Here is a 24386-nt window from a genome sequence, read left to right as displayed (position 1 = left end):
TTGAATAAACTTATTTTTCGTTAGGGTCTCACCCATGGACTTACTTCCACTTTGAAGAGTAAAATGGATTTTGAAATTGTCTTACCAAAATAAAACATTCAAAGGACAAATGTCAGCGTGCTTTACTTTGATGGACTGAAAAAAACAAACAGATAAATAAATGTGTAATCCAGCAGTACACAGTGTTTTTCATGGACAGACGGGTATCTTGATTATATATTGAACTCAAAACACAAAAGTTTCACACTCATCTAATCATTTCTTGTCAGCATGCTTGTTTATGCTCAGAGTGCAACTTTGACGTGCAATTTAAAATCTGTTATTCAAATCAGAAAGAGTCAGGCGGATGTCAAACAATAACGAAACAGAAAATAGGAATATGTGCTGAACACAGGGCTACATCCTAAGATATAAGAAGCAGTTTTGGTCCATCCTATCTGTGATGTACAGACACTGTGGCAGATGGGAGGACGTGCAGGAAGAGAAGGGGACAGCGATGCATTTGAGACGCAACCCAGCGTGTGCTGCGAAACACACAAACACAATTACACAGCAGGTCGACTCATTCCGGTCTGTCGTGTCTGTTGAGATTAACATGTGCTCATGTTTTTCTGTCCTTCCTGTCCCACTGATCTGGCTTTGCACATGTTTAGTACCTCTGTCCCCTTTCTGTCCCTTTTTCAAAGCCCAGGAATCAGACGCTAGACTGCAGAGTCATTCATCTGTCTAAAAATGCACAGAAGGATATAAAAAAAGTGACTTTTAAATGTGTTTCAGCATGGCTGACAGGGGGTCGCTCACCTTGCTGAAATTCAAAGCTTCCTGTGGACTCAGTGAATGCCACATGCTAACTGTCTGGTATAGAACAGGCCAGCTGTCTGCCGGTACTGTCTGTGCAGCTCCGGCCTCCACAGGTTTGTAATAATCAGAGGCTAAGATGAATTAAATGAACTCTAAACTCTAATTAAATGTGATTATGAATATAACCAATTGGGACATTTTGATTTGGGACTTTAATTTATTGAAATTATTTTCAACTCTGCATCAAGAGGAGTTTTTTATTTTTTTTATTTATTTATTTTTTTTTTTATTATTATTATTGAAGAGTGACAGTAGATACACATACATTACAGATAAAACAACAAAAGAGGAGTTTTTTAGATTAATCTTAATTACAAAGAGTCAGCGCACTTTAAAAACATGTTTAAAACGTTTATTTTTAAGACAGATATGTTTGCAATTAAATCCTTTTATAATTTCCTTAAATTGAATTTGCAGTGATTTCTGTCTGTTCAAAACAGTGCAGAGTTTAAAATGTTCAATTTGCACCACTGAAGATGTGCTTGAAAATTAACAAAAAGCTTTCATTGAGCTAGAGTAGCACATTAAAAATTGGGACTGTTTCAGCGGCACATCATTCGTTCCTGTGTGTTTACATCATGCCCGTACAAAGCCAGAAAACAAAGTCAGCTACTCTACAGTGAGGAGTTTTAGCTACGATAATTAGTGTTTTTGTATAATTAAAACTAGTCAGCTAACTTGCACAGGCCTACATAGCAGCCTTCGTTAACTTCTGAAGAATCACCCATTATCAAAAGAAACAGGAAAATCAAAAAGAGAAAGTGGCAGAGTCAAAATTCGCAACCACAGGTTTTTTGATGATAAATGTTTGAAAATTCTTCTTGCTATAAGTGGTGCTTGATGTATCATAACAGATCCACTCTGATTTGGCTTTGACAAGTGACTATTGCACATAGCAGGACCGAAGCACAACTGATGTAAAAGAGCTACTCTGCAAGTAACATACAATTTTGTTTTCAAATATTAATGGCAATAGACAGGCAAAAGTGTCATACTGCAGCTTTAAAGTGAACCCCGGGTATTAAGACTTGTATGGCTTAATATAACGTAAATGATGTCTTTTAAAATATGTAGTAGAAAACCCATCACAGGTTTACATTATTAAAAAAATCCACATCATTTTATCCATACTTTGGACTATGGAAGGGGGGGGCGCCATTACTTCGTTAACGTAAAATGGTTGAACTCGGTGAGCTTCTATCACTACCTGTTGCTTCTTTTCAGAAAATAACCTATACATATTAAATCAATGTGATCATATGATAGCTCATGTGTTTTACGTAAAATGTCAATCTACAAAATGTACATTTACTTACAGACACTAAAGCGTACAGTGCTGACATATTTGCAGCATCTAAACGCAAAATAAAGACATATTTTCAGCATTTTAACGTACACCTAAAATGTCAATTATTCACGCATGTACAACTTTACAGACTTACAGATGAATCCTTATGAATATTAAAATCTCAGCAGTAATTTTATTGAGGTCCAAGCACCAATGGTGCGAGGACCCTATTGGAATTGCTCAGATTCTTTTTCTTCTCCTAAACATGCCTGAAAACTCATGAAACTTTGCACACACACCAGAAGTGGTGAAAATGAATATCTGATATGGGTTTCAGAAGTGAGTGTGGCAAAATGGCTCAATAGTGCCACCTATAAAATTTCAACGAAGTGCCCCTCGAGCTGTGTTTCCGTCTCATGTCAGAGGCATGCGGATCAATTTGCAGCTTTTATCAATTTGCAGCTTTTTTAAACAGTCTCAAGGACAGACAGGCAGGGATCAGAAACAGCGTCGGGGATAACAGAGATAATCCAAAAGAGTAAACAGTAGACCGGCGAGAGTCGGGGTAGACGGCTAGCAGAGCAAACGAGAGTAATCCAAACCAATAAAGTCAAAGGGCAGGCGGCAAGGAATCAGCAGTCGATAAACAGTCCAAGATCAAACACAGATAATCCAACAGCAAGGTAAACGCTCAGAACTGCAGACGTAGCAAAACAAGACTTTGCGAAGAGTGAGAGTCAGGAAGCAGTTTATAAAGGCTGGCTAATGGGTGACACCTGGGCAAGTGATCAGGCCCAGACACGGGGTATATGGGAAATGTAGTCCGAAATGGTTAGTACTCGGGAGAGGGTGCCCTCCGGTGGCGATCGGAGGGAGCCACAGTGGCCTGATTCATGACAGTTTCACATGCATGTATAAAATTCAATAGACACACGTAACACTTCACTACCTACAAAAAGTTCCCCAGTGCAAAGTCCGAAAGCCATAGGAAGTATTTTCTAGGCAAGCTTTGCCATTTCAGGCGTTGTATTTAATTGAACTCCTCCTAGAAATTTGAACAGATCAACAACAAATATGTTCAGTGTAATCTAAAGCCCTTTGTGAGGTAAATTGCAAAGATCCTGAGGTTTTGTTGAAAGGGCGTGTCTGTGGCAGCCTGATAAACATTGATGTTTTGCCATGAAGGAGGAAGTTGTTATAATTCAGGCATACAATGTCTGATCTGCACCAAAATTCACATGTTTGATAAGACTCCTGTCCTGCCCATGCCTATATTCAGTTATAATCATAGTGCCACCTGCTGGCAACAGGAAGTGACATGTTTTACGCTGTAACAAACTTCTCCCAGAGATTTATTGACATCAGCATTATATTTGGTCTGTCTACTCTAAAGGCTTTTGCGATGTTAAATTGCGAAGATCTTGAGTTTTTGCTGAAGAGCATGTCAGTGGCACCGTGACAAAGTTCGATGTTTTGCCATGAGAATAGAAGGTGTCGTAGCTCAGTTATACAATGTCCGATCTGCTTCAAACTTCACACGTTCAATGTTCAACCTTTCTCACATTTCTGGGTTTCTCATAGCGGAAGTCATCATAGTTGGATAAAATCAAAGTCCCTTTAAGGCAAGTCATTTCACTCGGCGACCATCTTTGAAACGCCTCTCGGGCAGGCAAGTGCAGCTAATATCTATTTGAATGGGGAAACATCAAATTCTCTGTTCAACAAGCTTACGATTAAATTACATATTTGAAATCACCAATGAAATCTGACAACAAACTGCCTCATTAACATAGTTCCTTATGTTCTAATAGTGTTAAAAGCTTATTTTTCAGGCGAGATCAGCCAGTGCACATGCACAGTACTAAGTGTACGTCTCAGAACACTGACTGTTTTTATAGCAACCGGGACTTCTAACAGCAGCTGCAGTGACGCGCTGACTTTACTAGTCAACGATTGGCTCTTTCATTAAGAAGGTGGGGCTTCGCGGCCATAATGAGCTTTGCATCTTTCCCTATTCAAAACTATACGAGTGACAAGTCTTGGCTATTCCATACTCTTTGGTAAAATCCGAGAGCAGTAAATGGAAGAGTACCACAAATATATTTTTTGCATTCCCATTTGCTCAAATAGCAAAAGAAAAACTGCACAGTAGTGTTTTCACGACTTTCAATCAAAGGAAAACAATTGAGAGAGACTGATATCGGCAGTCAGAAGAGAGAACAATGTCAAATTTACCTTTCCTCCCATAGACGCGGCATTAAAAACACCCTCACATAGCGTTAACTAGTTTTTTGTAACTTGATGAAAAGGTGGTGTAATACAAAGTATAGTGTTATAAATGTACATACATATTTTTAAAAATTAAAATATGATGATGATGACCGTTAAAATGCGGGTCCATAAGACTCCTGGCCTGAGGACATCTAAAGGCCAATATTCTTTTATTAACCTAGCGCCACCTGCTGGCAGCAGGAAACTTGTTTTACACTAACTCAAACATGCCATGTTCAATCTGCACCAAACTTCATATGGTTTATAAACATCTACAGATGCACTTTCTACATGCCAGAAGACATCTACATGCCAATATCCAGTTATAGTCATAGCGCCACCACCTGGTATCGGGAAGTTTGACACATATAAATTACTTATTCCTTCTATATTTACCACTTTAAATGCATATTGGCCACCATTCGCTGTTTTCCTAAAGGCACCGGGTGGTCCCGGGTGGCCCTTTCAACGCTGCTTGCAGCTTTAATTATTATTGTATTCAGCTGTCATATGCCATATGATGGCATTATGTTGTCAATTGCATTATTAAATTGTTTACTCATTTACTTAATATTAAATGATAATATTTTGTTCTGTTCTGTGTGATTTCTTCGTTTTGAAGAATACATAATGTTAAACTAGACTGCACTTTAAACCCTTAAAATAAATAATATTTCTGCAGTCATTTAACCATTACTTATCATCTAATTTGAATAAAATACACCAAAAACGCAATATAATTACAAAAGCAATCCATTTTATTTGTGCGCTGTTCTGAATCCATGTGAGGAACCAAATCCAAGCATTTATTCAGCAAACTTCATCTCCATCCTGAGCAGCAACCGTAAGCATCAAAACATGCACTGACGCACTCGTTACAAATTCAAAAGTTGCTGCTTCAAAAAATTTTACAGCAGGTTTTACGGCAAGAAAACTGAATGCTCATTGGCTCTCACCTGCTTCGTCACAGATTGCAACATGCCCTGTTTCTGGATAATATTTTCATCAGTTACCAACTTAAATTCTACTTTGCGCCTCAAAACTATTGTATTCCACCAGAGAGGACTGTGGCTGCAAACCCCCATTATCTGGATTACTTTTGGTACTGCTTTTGACATTTTTGTAATAAATAAATTATTGTGATTGCACTTATCCGTCTGTTATGTTTTTCTTTACACTGTACAAAAATAGATATGGTTATGTTTAGACGTAGGAGTGGGATTAACAACTATACTATATCTTTTTAATGCTATATTGTTACTAAAATGGTAATTTCCCTGCATATTTCAGTCGACTGCATTTTATATCTTTTTAGATTCACTAGAAAATGGGCAGGTTTAGGTTTGGTGGTAGGTTACGGGTCTAAAATCGTAATCACTTATCGATAAAATGCTAAAAATGCATTGATACAGACATCTTAATGATAGAAAAGATTCATAAATGTTTTACTTTTTCAGCTAAAAATTTTAAACATTGAAATACGTCCAAATTGTACATTTCAGCATCCATAAAAATGTACAAAAATGTAGATTTTATGCTTGTTAACATTACATACTAATACCTACATATAAACAATGAGATCAGGCTCATTAAATACAGCATTTAAAATAGTTATAATAATAATAATTTTAAAAAGTATTCTTCTCAAATCAGGTGTCAATAAAGCAGTAGTGGTAGAAATGTCCTACTGTGTGTAAACAAACAAATAATAAAATAAATACAATTAAAAAGTGCTCCAGTATCCACAATTAACTTATATAATAAAATGTAACTTATATAATAAAACAAACATAAAAGCGCTATAAACCCTGTCAGAGAGATGCCATTCAGTAGGCAAGTGGCAACAGCACACCTCCTAAAACCCTATAATTGAATGTAAACCCTCAGTACACAGAGATTCAGATGAGATGAGAGCGATGATAAACAACACTGAAAAGCAATGGATCTAAACAGCCTGCTGCACTTTAAATAAAATCATTCCCGTAAAATGAAACAGCAAAGTGTTACATTCTTCTCCTCTGTTTGTATTTGGTATTGTTTTATGTTTGTCTTTCCATCTGCTTGCCTGAAACCAGTGGCTATGAAATCAAAAAACTGTTTTTCTTTCTGTCAAACTGGCTTCCAGCCAATTCTCTTTTTCACAGTCCATTAATGGTTGAGTATCCGAAACTGTCGGTAAACAAAACATTTTATAGAAAATCATGCAGAATTCATATTGAAATGTGCAGTTTTAGAATTATACAATTCAGTAAGTTTAATGACTACATGATGTGATCATAAATGATTGTAATATAAGTCAAATTTGGCACTTTTTTACAGTATGTTGATTCAGAGTTGCGTCATTTCTTCTTAGGTAACTGTATCATCTAACATCTTCATAAAAGTCTGGATTCAAACTGGAGTTGACATCATCTCTAGAAACAGCAAAGCAAATAGAGAATAATGAGTTTAACTGTTGTGCATGACTTTTCAAGCAGCAAATAATCATTTGATTCAATATAACTGTAGTACAAGGTTATGAGATGCATTATGTCAATGCTTGGCTGAAGAGATGTGTGTTTAATCTAGATTTAAACTGGTATAGTCTGTCTGAGTCCTGAACATTACCAGAGTTTATAAGCAAAATGCGAATATAGTCAAAAAAAATAGGATGCATTATTGCATTGTAGGTTAAATGGGCAGTGCACAGTGAGCTCCAAGCCATTTGCACAGCTCCTTAAAATGTGTGTGCGAATTAAACGGCAATGTTAATCTGATAATTAAGCACATTTTAATGAGCAGATGTTTTAGAAATGACACCAACTGCAATTAGGTCTCTCCTTGAGTCACTGCTTTGTTTCTGAATGTCTCTGTTGCATCACTCACTTTTAACAGGTTAGTGAACATGCAGCATATGTTTCTTAAACTGTTGGACCGATTTAATTGTAACCTTCTGAATATGGAGTCTGAATAAACATTATATTATATATTTAACATCATTATATTAATTGTGAAAATCAGGATTTAAGATAAATGCCATGTTTTCACATCTAATAAACACATTCTGAAAAAAAGGATAGATTTAGAACAATATTTCCAAAAATCAAAATGCATTTATTAATTAATTTATTTATTTATTTATTTATTTATTATTTATTGACAAATTTAGGTAAAACTTGTTCCAAAGAAAGAAAGAAAGAAAGAAAGAAAGGAAAGAAGGAAGAAAGAAATGTGTAGACACTGAGGTTCAGTATTAGCCGTATATAGGCTGTAAATTAATTTACTGAATTTATTTTTTAATAATTAACAATTTTACTGTTCATCAAAAAAAAAAAAAAAAAAAAAAACTAAATAAATAAATATGTTTTTAAAAAAACGAACTATAGTATACTGACCAATTTAAGTAATTGTTCCAAAGAAAGAAAGAAAGAATAAACATTCTGAATAATAATAGATTTAGAACAATATTTCCAAAAATGCATTTATTTATTTATTTACAGCCTATATACAGGCTGTAATACTGATACTCAGTATCTGAACAAATTTAATAAACTGAGTAAAATATTACTCATTTGAATTTATTTTTTTAAAGAAATTCTAAAAAAAGAAATGAATACTTCTATTCAAAAGGATGCATTAAAATGAATTAAAAGTGACAGTAAAGACGTTTAAATTGTAACAAAAACAAATATTTTAATAAATGTTGTTGTTTTGAACTTTCTTTTCTTAAAAATAAAAAAACCTGGGGAAAAAAATAAATAAATAATAATAATAATAATATGATGATGATTTCTGAAAGATGATGTGACACTGAAGTAATGATGTTGAAAATTCAGCTTTGATCACAGCAATAAATTACATTAAAAAAATAAATAAATAAATAAGTAAATATATATATGTATATATATATATACATAAAAATCTGTTATTTTAAATTGTAATAATATTTCACAATATTACTGTTCTTACAGTATGTTTCATAAAATAAATACAGCTTTGTTGAGCATAAGCATAAAGGACCTCTTTACAAAATTAACAAAATAAAACATTAACACTAGTATATAGATCAATTTAGGTCAATATTTTTTTCTAAAGAAAGAAAGAAAGAAAGAAAGACTAGCAGGGGTAGCACACTCACATTTTCCAAGGAGCTTAGGTTGAAAAATATACAATTTGCCTTATATAATGTTTTTTAAAATATTTAAATATATTACATTTAAATATTTAAATACAAGGAACATAATTACATTTCAATTATTCAGGCCTTCAATTTCCATAACTTAATTAGGTGAATTATTTACAGCTGGGAGGAATGAAACTTTTCATTATCATCAAATGTGCAGCATTAGCTTTTCAACTTCAACTCGACTTTAAAATAGCAGTTGCCACATGGAGCGATCACATCCTCAGATGTCCTGCTGACGGATGTACGTCTCTTTTGGGATTATTTTGGAGCTGAAGCCCAGAGACACGGTCGATCAGCAGCAGTAACTCAGCGGTTTGTTGTGAGATCAGCAGGTAATGAGTAATGGTTCTCTCGTTAGGTAATGAAACACAGCCACCCCCCTCAGGCTCAGGTCAGCACATTTGTAAGTGTGTTTGGCCTGTTCATTACTAACATTATACCTCTGGATATTTTTCACAAGAATGCTGTTTTTCGAAGAGTGCTGTCGTGAGAAATGCAGCATGTGCATCCCACCATGACAGCAAATTAACAACTTTAATGATGCCGTGTCTCACAGTTTGTCAAATGCATATTTCTCTCCTGTCTTTACTTTCTGTTTTGCTGGTTAAGTTTCTTACAGCTGAAGGTGTCTGACTGACGTAAGTGATATTGTACTTGTCCGAGCCTCTGGAGTGCACGTACACCAGCTCGCTGAAGCTACAGTCACGACTACTCTGTCTCAAGAAGACGCCTGACACTTCCATGATGCCCAGGGGCTTTAAAGGCTACGCTACAATAACAGACACAAGAGAGACTTCGTCTAGACAAGTGGTCCTCAAACTTTTCAGGCCCCTGCATAAATCAGACCATCCAAGTACCACCAAATCACGTTTCCCATATTTGTATTTCAGAAGTGTCAGATCGTGCCGACATCCTGCGACAGCTTCAAAATATTAGATCGAGTCTCTGCATCTGGAATATTAGATCAGATGCCAGATCCTGTCAAAAATGTTGGTTTAATGGGTAAATAACAGAAAATAACCAGAAAGTTCTCTATATTGTCTGTGTATGTATGTATGTATGTATATATATATATATATATATATATATATATATATATATATATATATGTATATATGTATGAAGGGTTCAGATGCAAAACCAGCTAAAAGCAATCTCGGTCAAACATGAAATAATGATACTGAGTGAATGCTCCGGACACATATTATACGTCTATAATATAAATATTCTTACTTCAAACTCGCTAAATTCCAGCCTCAGCCCAATCAGAAGTACCACTGCTTACATAGAAACATATACAAAGTAGCCAGAAAGAAATACAAAGAAATACAAATAAAGAAATATGGACTTTTGCATCTGAACTCTTCATATATATATATATATATATATATATATATATATATATATCCGGGGGGGTCCGAAAACTAGTCATTATCTGGTGTGACCACCAGTAAAGTTTTGCACAGACAAAAACCTTTTACATTTTCTTCTGAGAATGTAAAACTCTTTAATGTAAACATGTGCAATCTGTTAACACCCATTTATTAGACACGTATGGAATGGTTGTTTGTGTTGAAGTCTTTGCTGCAGACATCAGATGTCTGGACATATTGTGAGATTGTCTGAATCATAGTCTGTGGTTATGCTATGGAAAACAGTGCAACAGATCCTTATGGCATGAGAGTAATTCCCATCGGCCTGAGACCGTCAAATGCATTACCATACATTCGACAGGAGATCTTGAGACTGGAGTCTTGCCTGAACAGCAGATGCTCATTTTGCTGTTATGTTAAACTTTATGCAGTTATATAACATCTTATTCCGATTGCTTATCTTATACAAGTAGCCTATGTGCACATATCAGCCTATAAGGTCAGTATCAGCCTAAAGGAGCTCACTACACTATATATCACAAATATCAGTTTAAATGACTAGAAATTCTGTCCATTTCTCAAACAATGCTATTCAGTGGCTTCAGAAGATTTGTAGTTCAGCTTGCATTCGTCATATGAACCATGTGGTACTTTTGTGTGCCGTCTCTGTTAACTGTAAGGAAATTAATTGTAAAGAAAAACATTCTGTAAAATCTAAACACCTTTTTGTCTGCCATGTAGATTTTAAATCACAACAGTTTGGAACTTTCAGTAATTAAATACATTTTAGAGGGTGAATTTAAAGTTTTCAAATAAGCTTGTCACCACAGAGAATGTTTGCTTCAGTATTTATCTTCGAACGGACCTTCATTAAATAATCTCCCAGGTGTATGGCCGTCTCTGTGCTTTAGATGGATTGCTTGCCAAAACTAAACCCCTGAGGCTGGATTGAGAAAATGAAACAAATTACTGAGGGGAAATGTTTCCAGTCCAGCATATTCTAATGAGTCTCACACCAGTGATAATGTAGATTCCCCACAGGACCAGAAAGTCTTCAGAGACCCAGAAATAACTACTTCACTGCCTCTGCAAACCTCATTTCCCCTCAGCACTGACATGCTTTCTTCAAATAAAGAAAGCCAGTTTACAAACTCATCTGTAACACTGTACCAGAAATAAGACTTTAAAATGCTGGGTTGAGACTGTTGATTGAAGACACATCCACACAACAACAGAATACAATTGTCAATCCTGTATTTTGACTCCTTAATGTGGTTACATCCACACAGATTTCACTTCCACTTTCAGTAACTGAACTCATACCCGTAAATTTCCAGGGCAACTGCATTTTCAGTAAAGCCCTGCTGTGTGAAGGGAACTGAACTGGACAACTAGTTGTCTGCTGTGTGCTATGATTTATGGTGTAAGAGAAAATAATCCTCTGGGTAAAAATAGGCTTTAAGTGACACCAAAAACACACAGCGTGAAAGCCTGTAATAAACACTGAAAGTCATGAACAAACTACATATTATTGATCGTGAGCGGGAAATGAAAAAGCCAGAATGGCACTTGAGGGGAGTGATTAAAAATGCTTTTTCTAAAAAGTTGCTTTGTCAAACCAAATGTCCTCAGTTATATTGTGGAAGGCTCTGATAGCCCACTAATGAGGCCATTTGACCTGTCATCACCAGTTATAAAGGTTTATAAATCATCCAAAAGATGCTTTGATGTAAATCTAATGTTCTGCATGTTTCTGTGATGAGTAAGTTTAGGGCTGATAGAAAATATCATTAACCTGACAGAAAATCATTGGAAGTCTATGCAATATTCTCAAAACAAATGTGTGTTTTAAACCTAGCATTTTTAGATGGTTGTTCCCTCAAAAAGTGCACTATAAAGATGATTTCAGACAAAGCTTATATCTCTGTGATATTCTGGACTCTACATATGGCTCTGGTGCTTCATTGTAAGTCTCTTTTAGTCCATTTTGTCATTCTCCAGGTAAAAAATAAAAATAAAAAAGTTTAGTTTGCATAGAAAAGTAATAGCACACCTTTCCCTTAGCTGCATGACATGTCAGTCCCTGTAGATATATAGTGGCCTTCATCTAATGGGAGTGCACATAATTTTAAATATAACTGATAAATAGTGTAGTGACGTGGCCACGACACAAAGCTAAGTGCATCATTTTTCAACAATTTTATGATCCGGAGTCAATTATAGAGAAGTGCGCTTACTACAGTTACCACATCTGAGGTAACTTTTTCAAATATTTTGTTTCAAGACATTTGAACTGCTTGCTTTCAATTCCAGGTCCCCATTGCTCCATCTGCAATTCCCAAGTGTCAGAGAGAGAGAGAGAGATGAAGTATGTGTGTGAATTACCTGAGTCTGCACAGCTAAAAACAGTGTTCGGCAGTAGCATCTCTCCTTATAGCAAAGATGTAAGTATAGCTACTGCAAATACAGTTGAGGTCAAAAGTCTGCATACACCTTGCAGAATCTGTGAAATGTTATTTATTTGACCAAAATATGGGGGATCATGCAAGATGCATGTTAAATTTTCTTTTAATTTAGTACTGACCTGAATAAGATATTTCACATATAAGACATTTACATATAATATATAAAATACTTGAATTTATAAAAATTACCCTGTTCAAAAGTTTACATACACTTGATTTGTAACACTGTGTTCTTACCAGAATGATCCACAGCTGTGTTTGATAGTTGTTCATAGATAGTTCCTTGTTTGCCCTGAACAGTTAAACTGCCCACTGTTCTTCAGAAAAGTCCTATAGGTCCCACAGATTCTTTGGTTTTTCAGCATTTTTGCATATTTGAACCCTTTTCAACAATGACTGCATGTTTTTTAGAACCATCTTTTCACGCTGAGGACAAATGAGGGACTCGTATGCAGCTATTAAAGACGGTTCAAATGCTCACTGATGCTCCAGAAGGAAAAACCATGCATTAAGAGCCGGGGGTGTAAACTTTTGAACAGAATAAAGCATCAGTGAGCATTTGAACCTTCTTTAATAGTCCCTCAGTTGTCATCAGAGTGAAGAGATGGATTTCAAAATCATACAGTCATTGTTGGAAAGGGTTCAAATACACAAAAAATGCTGAAAAAAGCAGACAATTTGTAGGACCTGGAGGATTTTTCTGAACAACAGTGGAATAGCAGAAATATTTTGTGAAATTGTTTGTCATTTTTGTAACTTCAGAGTCTGGTGGTTTTGTAACTTCAGATTGGTTTTTGGTTTCTTTGCTGTGGTGGGCTGCAAGGATCTTTGAAATAAATGAAATCATTTGGTGAAGTGATGTAAAACTGTAACTGCGGTCATGACCTGGCTGAACTTCTTCAGATGTGCGTTTACTGAAAAATAATTGCACAACTTACAACATCAGTCAACCAATCAGAATCAAGCATTCAACAGCTCTGTGGGAGGTAAAATAAAAAAAAAAAAACTGTAGTTCCCTTTAATATGTTCACTCGACGCTGTGTCAGTAGCTGGCGCTATGAGTGAGGCTCTGGTGTGCCCGTTTAGACTTATAGCAATTCATTGGCAGGTAGCACAAACACTGCCTACTGAGGCATCACATAATTAAAGGAGCTTCATAATGGAGCATCTGCTTCTTCAGTGCCATGCACTCAAGCCCCTGTCCCTTTAATCGCCAATGCTAAAGGTTCCCCGGCTTTTCCAACCCAGAACACAATTTCTAGCTAGTTTATGCTGGTCCTTGACCAGCAACATGACCTGCATAAACCAGCAAAGGACCAGCATAAACCAGCAAAGGACCAGCATAAACCAGCTAAGGACCAGCTTAAACCAGCATCAGAACATACCTAACCAGCATATGCTGTTTTTTTCACCAGGGAAAACCTTGTGTAGCACAGGCTCTGGGATGCGCGTTCATGACACTACAAAGTTCATCATCTGTGTACTCCGGCTCAAAAAGGTCAAGTATGATAAAAAACTAATTTTCACCTACAACTTCAGAATCATCTGACATCGTTGTACCTTTTTGTTTGTAAACAGCGTTTGACTTACTTGCACTTCCTTAGTCTTTGCGCTTTCGCTTTGTAAAGACACTGGGTCTGTAGTTTCGCCTACATTCCACGTGACCCTTGTGATTCAATAGTATGTAGCATCGTGAACGCGCATCCCAGAGCCTGTGCTACACAAGCTTTTGTGCTTAAAAAGTAAACAAATTTTTATTTTCCCGAAAAAAATGGGAGATCGTTTCGATTGTTTAGAGCCCTTTGAAGCTGCATTTAAACTACATTTTGGAAGTTCAAAATCAAGGCACCAATGAAGTCCATTATATGGAGAAAAATCCTGAAATGTTTTCCTCAAAAACCATAATTTCTTCACGACTGAAGACAGAAAGACATGAACATCTTGGATGACAAGGGGGTGAGTACATTTTTTTAAATTGTTGTTCTGAAAGTTCTCCTTAAAGCTCATCTAGATGAGCACTAGGCCATTCCATGAGCTGGTTTAAGCTGGTAATGTGCTGGTCCTAAGCAACTTGTCAGTAGTATTTGGAGGCTTTAACAGGTCCTCCTTTTGAGCCATTGAAGTTAGGCACAGATGAGTTTCTGACTTGCTTTGACTTTTTGTTTCACTCTCAGATTATTGTGCTGCATACCTGTTCTCCTCCACCATCGTGCTTTACTTCTTGGGGTTTGGGTGCTTTTGACCAGAGGTGACTATTTTGGCTAGAGGTATTTCTCTAGAGCAGGGGTGCCCAAACTCGGTTCTGGAGGGCCGGTGTCCTGCAAAGTTTAGCTCCAACCCCAATTAGAATAGTGTGACCAGACGTGCCAATTCCCGGGGACACGTTTAGCACCAGATTTCTAAATTGCCTAAAATAACCAATTGATCATCAAAGTACCAAAATACGAGTGCTACTGAGAGAGAAGGGCAGACGCTCTATGCCTTCAAATAATTCTCATGGTACTTTGCTGTCATAGTGATCGATCAGCACAGCTCAAACAATAAACACCTGGTTCATTTAGGCAATTTAGAAATCTTGTGCTGAACATATCCCCGGGAAGTGGCTCGTCTGGTCACTCAAAATGAGAAACACCTGAAGCAGCTAATCAAGCTCTTAGTACAGGGGTGTCAAACTCAGCCCTGCAGAGTTTTGATCCAACCTTGCTCCAACACACATACTATGCAGTTTTCAATTAAGCCTGAAGGACTTGATTAGTTGGATCAGGTGTGTTTAATTAGGGTTGCATCTAAACTCTGCAGGGCTGCGGCCCTCCAGGACTGGAGTTTGACACCCCTGTCTTAGTAGGCATACTAGAACCTTCCCGGCATGTGTGTTGAGTGGTGACTCAGCATACCATTTTCTGGGGACATGTTCTGCCCAGGATTTCTATATTACCTAAAATATCCAGGTTCATACGTGCTGAAGGTAATGATCTAAAAGTAGTTTGACCAATAACATGCAGGCATTGTACATAATCAACCAATCGTTATGCGTGAGAAGGTGGTACACTCTTAAAAATAAAGGTGCTTTAAAAGGTTCTTCACAGCGATGCCATAGAAGAACCATTTTTGCTTTCACAAAGAACCATTCAGTCAAAGGTTCTTTAAATAACCATCTCTTTCTTACCTTTTTATAATCTGAAAAACCTTCTTTTGCAACAAAGAACTTTTGTGAAACAGAAAGGTTCTTCAGATGTTAAAGGTTCTTTATGGAACCACTTAGACAAAAAAGGTTCTTCTATGGCATTGTGACGCAGCTTTATTTTTAAGAGTGTATCGGCAGAGAAGGATCAAAGCGATGCAATTACATGTACATATTAGGTGTGCTCAACTTGAAGTGGTGCTGCGCATACTGATCATTTTGTCATCTAAGTTTGATGACAAAATGAAAAAATGGCAAGAGTGATTCATAAGCATAAGGAGCCATCTGTTCTGCTCTCTATAGATCTCACAGTATAATCGATCTGAGCAGAGCAAACAGCCAAAACCTGGTTATTTTAGGCAATATAGAAATCTTGGCCAGAATGTGTCTCCAGAAAAAGGCACGTCTGCTCACCTTAGTTTTGAGGCAAGTTGAAGCTAAACTCTGCAGCACACCGGCCCTCCAGAACTGAGTTTGGGCACCCCTGCTATAGAGGATATTGTGGCAGTAGTTTGGCTTATCAAGGTCTGTCAGGAAGTTCAACCTCCATCAAAGTTAACTGACAATTAACATACAGTTTATGTTAATTTGAATCCTGCTTCCCGTAGCTGTTTGAATCAGGTGTCAATTTATCTTTGCTAATCTGTGCTGTCTAGGTGCACAGGCTGATAAATTACAAGCCTCTTCAGCTACTGACACAGTGGGGCTTGATCTATGAAAAGAAACGTATTGGTACAGTATGTAACATTGGTTCCCTGAATAGGAAAGCACATTCTGTGTGGCCAGTGATACTATACAGTTCTGCTCCAATTTCCTTCATGATGAAACAACACGTTCTCACTCCCAACTCGTCACATATTGGCGATTGGTCAGGACCCCTTGGCGTCACTTTTTGATGCTCAGGGTATCCCTTTAGCATCATTTTTCTCCATTGTTTTCAGTTGTTTTTTTAATTTAATGGTTTGCATGCATTTGTAAAAAAATTAAATTATTTTATATAAATGTATACTTTCATTGGAGCACCTAACCCCACCCCTACTCTAAACCTACCCACTTCTATACAATATAAAACACGCAAATATAAGTACAGTCACAGGTATTTATTGCAAAAATTGACCATAAACAAACAGTATAAAATCATTACAAACAAGTCCTGTTGCATCCGAGTCTTCTGAAACCGTAGGAAATCTTAATGTGATCTGGCTCCATTAACACGCTCACATCTCATTCAAAAAGATACACCCGGACATTAGCATGACGCAATCGGTCAAGAGACACACAAGAGCCAATGACATTTCACAACAAGGCTGAAAAGGATGGCAGCATTTTTTGAATTCGCGGACAGACAGACTGCAGTTTTGCCTCGGAACACTTGGAATGTTAATACTTTTTGAATAAATTATGAGTATAGTTGTATCTGCCTGTTATATCTTGTGTTTTGTTGACAAATGGTTAGGTTTAGGGGCAGGGTTTGGGTTAAATGTGTAAATAGCGTAATATAAATGAAACTGTTGTGACTGTTTGCATTGAAAAAAATCACACCCCAACATATATGCAATAATAGCAATTTTATTACCCAGTATATAATTTAATCATGACGATAAAATTCCCAGTGCCTTTTGTGTCAGCATATTGATGCCAAGGGTTTCTTATGTAAAGTACTGGAGGATCCTGCACGTCGAAAAATGCTAAAGGGATACCCTGAGTGTCAAGAACTGACGCCAAAGGGTCCTGACCTAGGGTCAACATGTGATGAGTTAGGAGTGAGAACGGGATGAATGAACGTTAGCTGTAATAGTGTGACCCTTTTCTTTTGAGGCATCGTCGATGCACTACCTTATTGGGTGGTGTTTGCGCAATCTGCCAATGACTTGCCATGATTCTATATGACTTTAGACAGCTGTCACACTGGGGGGTGTTCCTATAGCATTGGCTACTAACACAGCATCTCTTTCTCTATTCAGAGAACCAAGGATACATACATAAGCCTAAAGAGCCATTCACATCAAGGATGGCAACTATAATGATAGCTATAACTATACATTTTTAATAATTGTTCTAATTCTATGAGAACAGGAAAGTTGACACCACAGCTATAACGATAACAACATTGCCAATCAGAATCCACCAAGTTTAAAGAGCTTGAGCATTTAAAACAGCAGACAATAAAACGTCATTGGTGTGCCACTGATGGGGTTTTCAATATAGCTATTGTTCTTGGTAGGCTGTTTATGGATGCCAAACAAAGTATCAACATGCATTAACACTGTAGAATGTGCAGCCATGGTGCATTTATCTACATTTTAAAAGCAGCTCATTGGAGTCTTTCTTTTTTTTTCTTTCCCGTTATAAATATTTATATAGACCATTTGCTATTCTGTCTTGAATGAAAAAAAAAAAAAAAAAAAAAAAACCTTTCCATTATGTATACAGTCAAATCAAGTTTGGATTTTTTGGAATATTAATGGATAGTGCCAGACAGTCAGTAATGAAACCCAAAAGTAACCGCCCACTTCCATCACTGAAATCAGACTGCAGACATGCTGATTCTACTTCATTTGTCTTGTTATGTGAAGATATGGAAATATGAAATCAAACTTTCCTTTACCTTTTTCATTTCCTTTCATTTTCACATCTTCCACTTTCCCCTTCATCTTTTCTATGCTCTCTTCTTTGTCCTTTCTCCCTTTTCACTCCTCTCCTGCAGTCTGACATTGTCTCTGTATTTCACTTCAGCAATTAATCAGACTGCACTTCGCTGGTATATGATACGTCAAGCATCACACTTCAGTGCAATAAAGAGCTGAAGCACTTTAATAGTCTTCTTAAAGTAGGTCGTAGCTCTCAGTTGATCCTGTATGATTGAATAGTAAAGTTCTTGATATCAGTGACCAAGAATGTGAGGACTCATAAAGGTGATGATGATGTAACTAACCTGTAAAAATTTTCATATACATTTATGGTGTTGAAAATATTTCCATATTTCAGTGCCATGTCAAAACTTTCTTGGTAGTTTTTAAAGGGATAGTTCACCTTCCTACAGCTTTGGAATGACATAACAGTGAATAAGATGCCAGAATTTTCATTTTGAGTAAACTATACCAACAGTGTTTTCTGCTGATTTACTGTAAATGGTTGGTTGTAGAGTTGCACAATTCTGAATAAATTGAAAATCACAATTATTTGTTTTAAACAAATAATCTCAACAAATCAGAATATGGTGACATGCCAATCAGCTAATCAACTCAAAACACATGCAAAAGTTTCCTGAACCTTCAAAATGGTCTCTCAGTTTGTTTCACTAGGCTACACAATCATGGGGAATATCTGACAGTTGTCTGACAGTGATCTGACAGTTGTCCAGAAGACAATCATTTACACCCTTCACAAGGAGGGTAAGCCACAAACATTCATTACCAAAGAAGTTGGCTGTTCACAGAGTGCTGCATCCAAGCATGTTAACAGAAAGTTGAGTGGAAGGAAAAAGTGTGGAAGAAAAAGATGCACAACCAACCGAGAGAACCGCAGCCTTGAGAGGCTTGTCAAGCAAAATCGATTCAAGAATTTGGGTGAACTTCACAAGGAATGGACTGAGGCTGGGGTCAAGGAATTTGGCTACAGTTGTCGTATTCCTCTTGTTAAGCCACTCCTGAACCACAGACAACGTCAGAGGCGTCTTACCTGGACTAAGCAGAAGAAGAAATGGACTGCTGCCCAGTGGTCCAAAGTCCTCTTTTCAGATGAGAGCAAGTTTTTCATTTCATCAGGAAACCAAGGTCCTAGAGTCTGGAGGAAGGGTGGAGAAGCTCATAGCCCAAGTTGCTTTAAGTCCAGTGTTAAGTTTCCACAGTCTTTGATGATTTGGGGTGGAATGTCATCTGCTGGTGTTGGTCCACTGTGTTTTTTGAAAACCAAAGTCACTGCACCTGTTTACCAAGATATTTTTAGAGCACTTCATGCTTCCTTCTGCTGACCAGCTTTTTAAAGATGCTGATTTTATTTTCCAGCAGGATTTGGCACCTGCCCACACTGACAAAAGCATCAACAGTTGGTTAAGTGACAATCATGTTGGTGTGCTTGACTGCACAGCAAACTCACCACACCTGAACCCCATAGAGAATCTATGGGGTATTGTCAAGAGGAAAATGAGAAACAATTAAGAGACCAAAAAATGCAGATGAGCTGAAGGCCACTGTCAAAGAAACCTGGGCTTCCATACCACCTCAGCAGTGCCACAGACTGATCACCTCCATGCCACACCGAATTGAGGCAGTAATTAAAGCAAAAGGAGCCCCTAACCAAGTATTGAGTACATATACAGTAAATTAATATACTTTCCAGAATGCCAAAAAATCACTAAAAACGCTTTATATATATATATATATATATATATATATATACACACACACATTTATTTATCTTATGAAGTATTCTAATTTGTTAAGATTTTGTTTCTAGTGAGTGTGAAGACCTTGATTAGCTGATTTGTCTGCTCTTTTATGAGTACTGTGAATCTGGACACACTTCTTTGTCATGTATCGTTTTTCGCCTGCTATATAGTAGGAAAGTATGAAATTTCAGATGGTGTTATTTCAGTACTAAATGTTCTGAAAGTGATTCCAGTGATTTCTCACATAGCTAAATCTTTAAAATGATGGCAGAAGGCGACGTCTGAGACCAGTCTCTGTGTCGTTATCATTAAAGCTTTGATGTGGACGTCCCTATTCTCATAGAATTAGAATGATTATTAAAAATGTAGTTATAGTTATCATTCTTGGTGTGAAAAGAACTTAACTGTGGGAAATGGGAGCAAAAGACAGATAAAGGGAGTGCGAGACAGTCACTGGAGACAGTATGTGGATGAGAGAGCGCAGTGCTGGGCTTGAAGAGGGTTGGAGAGCGGCAGAAAAGCATTAAAAATTCATGATACAGGAAAACTTCAAAATGTCATGATGGGTGGGCTGTTCATAAACATATCAATAAGGGAGCCACAATGGCATTCCCCCTTGCAAGCTTATTAATTAACATTTCAAAAGCCTTCGAGTGCTCATAAAAAAGATTTAACTCTGAAACCAGAGCAGACAGACACGAGTGTTCATACTTCATGGTTTAAACACAAGATGCTATAAAAACAAGGATCACCACTGCACGGCCATTGCAAAATAGTGTGAAAACACACATGCATTACATATTTAACAAATTCATGATCAGACAGGTACAAGAAACATGTGACAGCTGGTCATTTTGAACGAATCAATAGTGCCCCCTACAGGCCACAAGTAAATAATGCAAATTGAATAAATCGCAAAACCTATAACATTACACCATGTTGAATGTTAAAAAACAGGGTATCTTTGAATCATTTGTTGGTATGAGTGAAAACAATAATTATAGTTGTAAAAATGAGTACAACAAAATGATGTAAAATAAACCCAAAAATGAACCAAAAGATGCTCACAGTTTAGTTTTAATCAATAGTGAATGTACATGTATTAATTGAAAGACCTTTTAATACATCTTTACATAAAAAAGTAACTATACAGCTGTTCTGTACCAGATCATTGTATCACTTAACCTGTAGTCATTCTGTTGTACCTTATAAAAACAGGATAGTGTAATACTATAATTACAATTAAAACAAATTTCTGTTTGTCAGGAAGACAAGATATACAATACAATCAATCTACAGCATGTCTCTATACAGTGCACAGGCCATCTAGTGGCCTGCAAAACAAAGTGTACCATTAAACCAGCAGTGATATGGAAATAGTTTTCATTTTTATGTATCACTCAAAAATGCACCAAGATTTTTACAATGAATGCATGATGTAACATCAACCATTTTGTTTTGAATTGTTCATTGTACAGTGAACTACCATCGTTTACAGCTGAATCTCACAAAACCGGTCAACAACATATCAAGGTCATAATTCCCCCCCCTAAACAACCAAACAAAAAAGAAAAGACAAAAAACAAACAACAAAATGAAAAGAAAAATGTTTTGATTAAAGAAAGTGAAGCTTTAGGATCATTAACATTTTTGGCATTGTGGAGAAAATAAAAACGTATTCCAGTAATATGAAAATCTTTATGGTAATATGTGAAACCAGTTTTTTATACTGCTTTTAATGCATGTTTATATGAAAAAAGTATTATAGTATTTTCTCTGATAGAAAATCTACTACAGTAACAAGAATGCACATTGAGGAAAGCAGAAAAAAAAAAAACAATACAAATAATTTAGGGGGAAAATATGCTTAAATTATGAAAATATCACAATGCTAAAAATCTTAGTGGTTTAGAGGGCTTATTTTCTTCTGATTTTTGGATGAAATATGGCATGTTTTTGTGGGATTCACCTTGAATTATCTAAAGTGAAGTGCTATGTTGTAAAAAAAAAAAAAAAAAAGAAATATTAAAGCAAGTTTTAATCTGTGAGAAAAGTAAAAGTATGGTAAATTACAGTAAAATGCACATGGAAAGAAAGTGAGACTGTGTCAACGTCCTGAGAATGTCAAAGATGTGCTTTCAGATCCACACACATCAGTCAGTGTGTTCAGCGTGAGAAACAGTGTTATGTGCATCAGTGTCAACAGACTTTCTTCTGTATTAGTCAAAGCTCAGGCTAAAAAAGTCATGTACCAGTGTTAAGGCATAAGTGGACAGCATATATCATCACACACACATACACTCACACACTCTCTCACAATCGCTCACCACTAAAACAGTTTATCACCAGTGTCATAATTTTCATAAAAGTATTATTGTTGGGTACACAAGCCTATTCTCGATCACAGAAACATGTGTACCGTAAAGACAATTAAAACACCCCAGTCCACGCAGTCCTGTGTCCTCTCTTCCCTGAAAAATACTCTGGCCTTGGGAATCATGGGAACTCTACGGAGCGCTGACCCTCCAAAACCACTCCCCAAAAGTGTCTGAAGTATCAAGTACCAGTATCCCGCACACACCCGCACCACTTCCTCCTCCTCTTCACTCCAGCACTGAGCGGATGGCCTGGGCGTTCTTCAGTACAGGCTGGAGGATCATGGGAAACAGGATGCTGGAGTGAGATGGAGGCTTTTAGCTGCAGCTTTTATCTGTCTGGGGCTTCATCTTCAGAGATGCAGATTATGGCCGATGAAACCTGCAAAAAGAATTGAAAGATGACATTTCTGTTATACAGTCCAGGTGATGGTTACAGACAACGATCACGTGCACATGTACATTATTTTCCAATTATTGCCTTTATTTAGGAAAAAAAATACTTCTATTACTATTCTACGACCAACTCTTGTATATATAATAGTATAATTAGGGCTGTCAGTTTAACGTGTTAACTTGACTAGTTATGAAAAATTACACAATTAAAATATTTTAACACAATTAACGTGCTGGCCCTGCTCCCAGACCTATACATTATTTTTTATTTCATATAGTTCATTGTTGACAAATATGATGCAGGGCAACGACTCCACAAATGCAGTTATGCCCTAAAATTCAAATATTGGTGCAATGCCCCTGTATGTGTTTTGTCTCATATTTATAAATATATATATATATATATATATATATATCATATATCACACGATATCACACGAGCAAGAACAATATGACACGAGTGCTGATTATGTCCCGATCCATCACAAGCTTAAATGTGATTTTATACAGCATTTCAGTAAATAAGACGTTGATACTGTGTTATATTAAAGGCTCATGAAACCCTGGACTACTTTTTCTGAGATTTTAGCAGAGGTTGTGTTGAACATCATGTATGACAATGTTAGCATCTGTTCATTTTAATTGTTGGAGAAAACTGGTTAATTTTGAGCTTTTTTGCGCAATCTTTATTTAAAATCTACATTGTGCTGACGTCACAGTCTGTGACGTGGCAACAGACTATAGTACATCGATGATGTGCTGGTGTCTCATAATTATTCATGAGGCGGTGTTTTCTTATCCTATGAGAAGACGCTTCGCCTAATTATTCATGACAGCCTGTGTTGATTTGCTATGACGGACGCTTCAGGCTGTGAGATTGCGTATATTAACTGAGAGAAACGTTCATGGATTGAGAGAGATTGCTTTGTAAAAGTTTGGCACAAACACGATTCATTTATATAATGTTAGTGAGTGTAACAGCGTTTTTTACAGTTCCTTGACGCAACCCATCAACTGGATTATAAACGCCACAGAATAAGCCTTAAAAGTTAATAGAGGTGCAACAGCGCATTCATATATATGTTTTCGATGCAGAGTGCAAATGCCTGTGCATTTATTAGTGTTCATAACTCAGTGAGCGAAAATGAAATGTCTGAACCTTAAGCTGACTCTCTCCCCTCTTCCCCCTCTGCTCCGCAGCGCACCACGCCCACTGTTGCAGCATTTTTTTTTAAAACTGTGGTGAGAACTAACCAGTACTGAAGCAGGGGGTTTCATGACCATTTAAACAATATAGTATGTGTTTTTGCTCAGTTTTGCAGAAAACATATTACTTTTAAAGCCATTTGAATTGTTGCGCATCTCCAGGCAACACAGTGGTGTTTAGTTTCTGAATGAATCTGCATTTTGAATGAATCATGTGAATCAATGATTCAAAGGCCCATTTATAAAGAGAGACATTTACTTAATTCCTGAATGAATCAGCCGTTTGAACAAATCAAACCAAATCGAATGACTCATGTAGACATAGGGATAGTTCACAAAAAAAAAAAAAAAAAAAAAAAAAATCAATTCGGTCATCATTTACTCACCCTCATGTTGTTTCAAACCTTTCTTTTGT

At 36.7% G+C, this 24386-nt stretch overlaps 1 protein-coding gene across 6 annotated transcripts in view; it reads right to left on the bottom strand.

Moving 5' to 3' along the window:
• Nucleotides 1–21053: 21053 nt before the first annotated feature.
• Nucleotides 21054–24386, bottom strand: part of phactr4a (phosphatase and actin regulator 4a) — a 69586-nt gene continuing 66253 nt past the window's right edge. For all 6 annotated transcript variants that reach the window (XM_051136787.1, XM_051136786.1, XM_051136785.1 and 3 more), the window contains one exon: nucleotides 21054–22751. In XM_051136787.1, coding sequence (XP_050992744.1) covers nucleotides 22736–22751 — 16 coding nt within the window. In that variant the 3' untranslated portion in view covers nucleotides 21054–22735. The remainder of the gene's footprint in view (nucleotides 22752–24386) is intronic.

Source organism: Labeo rohita, chromosome 19, assembly GCF_022985175.1.
Source record: "Labeo rohita strain BAU-BD-2019 chromosome 19, IGBB_LRoh.1.0, whole genome shotgun sequence".
In the NCBI taxonomy this organism is placed as follows: Eukaryota; Metazoa; Chordata; class Actinopteri; order Cypriniformes; family Cyprinidae; genus Labeo; species Labeo rohita.
The sequence above is the reverse complement of the archived record's forward strand: the minus strand, read 5'-3'. Positions and strand labels throughout refer to the sequence as shown.